A 3,907-nucleotide genomic window follows, 5' to 3' on the forward strand; every position below is an offset into this window, starting at 1 on the left:
GTCGTCTTCTACTATAGAAGGTATTAATGTGTATAATGTAATCCCAATCACTTGACCAAACGTTACTAGCCATACTTGACCATTTACTTGTAGTGATGCATATTATAATAATATATCATCTACCGAAAAAAAAAAGATATTGTTTGTAAGTATGTTATTAGTAATTAGTTGAGGATTTAGGGGAGATGGGCAAATAAGGTAAAATAGAGGAGGTGTTAGAGTAATTTAGAACATAAAAAGACAGATGCAGCCGTTGCAAATGGAGTTAGTCGTATATATCTTTATTTTATATAGATAGATAGAGAGAGAGAGGAGAGAGAGAGAGAGAGAGAGTCAGAGGACAGCTATTGAGTGCAGAGCAGAAGATTCTCTGAGCAGCAACTTCTCTCTGAAATTCTTTCTACCTGTAAGTATTTTTTGATTCTGCTTTCAATTTTTTTTTTTGAATTGAAAATGGTGGAAAATTCAAGTAATAGATCTGAAGAGGATAACCTTGGTGGAGGTGGAAATGATTTTCTTGGAAAATCAGTTCTGGAAATGGATGGTGGTTCAAGAATAGCTCCTCCTAGCTGCCACCAAGAGTTGACTCTTAGTTACCTTTGTGAAAACTCGAAACAACTTGGGTTTGTGAGCTATAAAGGGAAAGAAGTAATGGAGGAAAGTAACAAGAGATGGGTTGAAAGGGATTTTCTTCAAATGAATGAGAGTAGTTCTAGTAAAGGGGTTAATGGTAATGGGAATGGGAATTCATCTAGACATGAGGAGGCAGAAAAAATTGAAACCCCTCTCAACCTTTCTTTGGCTTTGCCTGATGTTTCATTGTCTTTGGCTGGTTCAAATAGATTCGATCTTCAACCATCATCGCATAACAATACTCATTCCGCTTCATTGTCATGCTCTTATTCACACCCTTTTTCCCATAATATGAGTTGCTCTCTTACTCGGAATTCGACTGATTTTTCTGTTGATCATATCTGGAATTGTGGAGAAGGGACTAATGGTTCAGTTCATAGCCGATTTAGGCCAATTCCTACCAATCAAGTTTTACCTAAGGAAACTTCAGATAACATTTCATTTTTTCCATCTGAGTTGCCTGCAAGACCACCAATTGATGATTCACAAAGTCCAGTTAAGATTTCCAGGCCAGAAAGAATCCTTAGAGAAATTGTTTCTGAATCTATTCCTCTTATGGCTCAGATTATGCAAGAGCTTCCTCATGAAACAGTTGAATCAACGAAGGAATACTTGAGGAATCTAATTGAGAGGAAAGATGATCATTTAGTTGTCCTTCAGAACAGATTGAATAGGAGATGCGATCTTACAAACGAAACTCTAACAAAGTGTCACAAGACTCAACTGGAGTTTTTTGTTGCAATAAAAATGGGCGTTGGAAGCTTTTTATCTTGCAAAAAAGTTATACCAACAAGTGAGTTGGTGGAAATTTTCTTACTTGAAAGGTGTCGAAACATAAAGTGTATGAGGGCTTTACCTGTTGAGGACTGTGAATGCAAGATATGTTCAACAAAGAAGGGATTTTGCAGTGAATGCATGTGTCCAATATGTTTGAATTTCGATTGTGCAAGTAATACTTGTAGTTGGGTAGGGTGTGATGCTTGTTCACACTGGTGTCATGCTGTTTGCGGTATTCAGAAGAATCTCATAAAGCCAGGTCCAACCGAAATGCAATTTTACTGTATTGGATGTGGACATGCATCTGAAATGTTTGGATTCGTTAAAGATGTCTTCACCTCTTGTGCAAAAGACTGGGGTAAAGAAACGTTGGTGAAAGAGCTTGATTGTGTTCAGAAAATTTTCCAACGGAGTCAAGATTTTAAAGGCAAGGAGTTGCATCTTAAGGCTGATGAATTGCGTATCAAGCTACAAAAAAACATGATTTCTCCTCAAGATGTCTGCAATTTCATCATTCACTTTTTTAATTGTAAGTACTACATAACTTTATTTATTTCTCAATACTTCATAGCTAAAGCATTACTTTTCGTAATTTACAATGTATATTTACCATTAATACTTTGGATATGAAGAATGAAAAGTTGTGATCCGACCTCTATATCCGCACACGTATTGGACACCCGCACCCGAGTCCGAGTAACTTAGGTTTTACCTAGCAAATGAAAATATAATGAAATGAATAGGGTTGCACTAGTCAAAAGATGGATTTTGTTCGATTCTACGGAGCAGACCATTATATTTCCAGTCACCAACTACCAAGCGATACAGGGGATAAAGGCTGTAATCAATCTGCTTAGAGACCATCCTTCTTCTTGTTTACCCCATCTATTGTACTAAAAAGCTTGACCATTGAAGATGCAAATTCTTCTTGTTTACCCCATCTATTGTACTAAAAAGCTTGACCATTGAAGATGCAAATTGTATTACTCGTTTTCCTTTGCATAACCAGAAGGTAAGGCTCCTTATGCCTCAAGAAGAAACAAATTGAGGATAAAAATCATTTCTTCAGGTGTTCTAGTTAATGATTTCCATATTGCTTTCAGTGACTGAGCAACAAAGCCTCCTGGAAGTAAGAATAACAATATCGTATATTTTGGAAATTAAGTGGCTAAAGTGTTTCCTCTGTTTTCAACTGTTTAGTATAGTTAATTCTGAAGAATTTATTTACCAGGAATAGTCTGTTTGTTTAAATTAATAAGAACCTTTGGGAAATCATTTACTCATAGGCAGGTTTTGTGTTTTAGTTCTGATCTATCAATGATGTTCTTAATGAGCATGAGCTGATGATTGTTTGTTTGTTTTCCGGAAGGGTATCTAATTTCAATTTAACTTTTGTCTTCGATTAACAGACACAGAAGGTCTGACAGAGTTTCCTGATAAAGACTTTAGTGGTAGAAAAATAGATGCTGTTTCTCTTCCTGCATCTACTTCCGTTGCTCCGAAATCTTCCCCGTACAACATAAGCTCTTCAAGTGGAAGAAAAGAAGTGATATTTGATGAACATCATCAGCAGAAAGATGTCAAGGCGTCCTTCATGACTGGAAAAATAGTTGAAGATGAATGGTCAGTGAAGCGACTAAAGAAGGATGAGCTTGCTAGCTTGGAAAGCATTGTGCGGATCAAAGAAGCAGAAGCAAGGATGTTTCAGAATCGAGCAGATGATGCTCGGCGAGAGGCAGAGAGTTTTAGACGGGTGGCTAGAATGAAAAGTGAGAAATTGGATGATGAGTATTCAGAAAAACTTGCTAGACTGTGTTTGCAGGAGACTGAGGAAAAGAGGAGGAAAAAGTTGGAAGAGCTTAAAGTATTGGAGAATTCACATTGTGATTACTACAAGATGAAAATGAGAATGGAATCTGATATTACAGGTTTGCTTAAAAGAATGGAAGCAACTAAGCAGTTGTGGGTTTAACTACAAATATTTCAGTATTTATGCAGTAAGTAACATTGGCAAACTAGATGACATATATATGCTAGTGACTTCTGTTTCTTCTTGTTTTAGACTTCACCTAATTCCTTGATTGTGTAAGTTGAATGTTGGTGAACTATTGTAAAAGCTTGAGTATTTTCGAATTTCGTTTTCGCTACTTCGACTGCTCAAGAGTAAGTATAGCCTTGAATGAACTTGATCTTTTCCAAAGATTGAAACATTATGCAAAACATCCTATCTTTTTGCATGGTTTTTGGAATAAGTGTTGCCCTCTGTGATGTCCTGAATTTTCCAAGGTTGCTTACCAATATATACAGACAAACAAAAATTATTTTCAAGTATAATGTATTGATAATTATAAAAATAGTATATAGTCGTATATAGATGATGTGTAACTATATATAAATGGTCATATGTATATTTAATGTATCGATATTGTATAAATAGTATATAATCGTGTTAGATGATATATAATTATGTATCAGAGATGTTTATACATTGTTGATA

The 3,907-nt window shown here is 35.7% G+C and overlaps 1 protein-coding gene across 1 annotated transcript; it reads left to right on the plus strand.

Moving 5' to 3' along the window:
* The first annotated feature begins 255 nt into the window (after positions 1-255).
* Positions 256-3,645, plus strand: LOC107020806 (protein OBERON 3-like). Its single transcript, XM_015221309.2, has 2 exons — positions 256-1,939; positions 2,820-3,645. The coding sequence occupies exons 1-2, from the start codon at positions 454-456 to the stop codon at positions 3,380-3,382; spliced, it is 2,049 nt and encodes a 682-aa protein (XP_015076795.1). The 5' UTR covers positions 256-453; the 3' UTR covers positions 3,383-3,645.
* The last annotated feature ends 262 nt before the right edge of the window (positions 3,646-3,907 follow it).

This window comes from Solanum pennellii, chromosome 5 (genome assembly GCF_001406875.1).
Source record: "Solanum pennellii chromosome 5, SPENNV200".
In the NCBI taxonomy this organism is placed as follows: Eukaryota; Viridiplantae; Streptophyta; class Magnoliopsida; order Solanales; family Solanaceae; genus Solanum; species Solanum pennellii.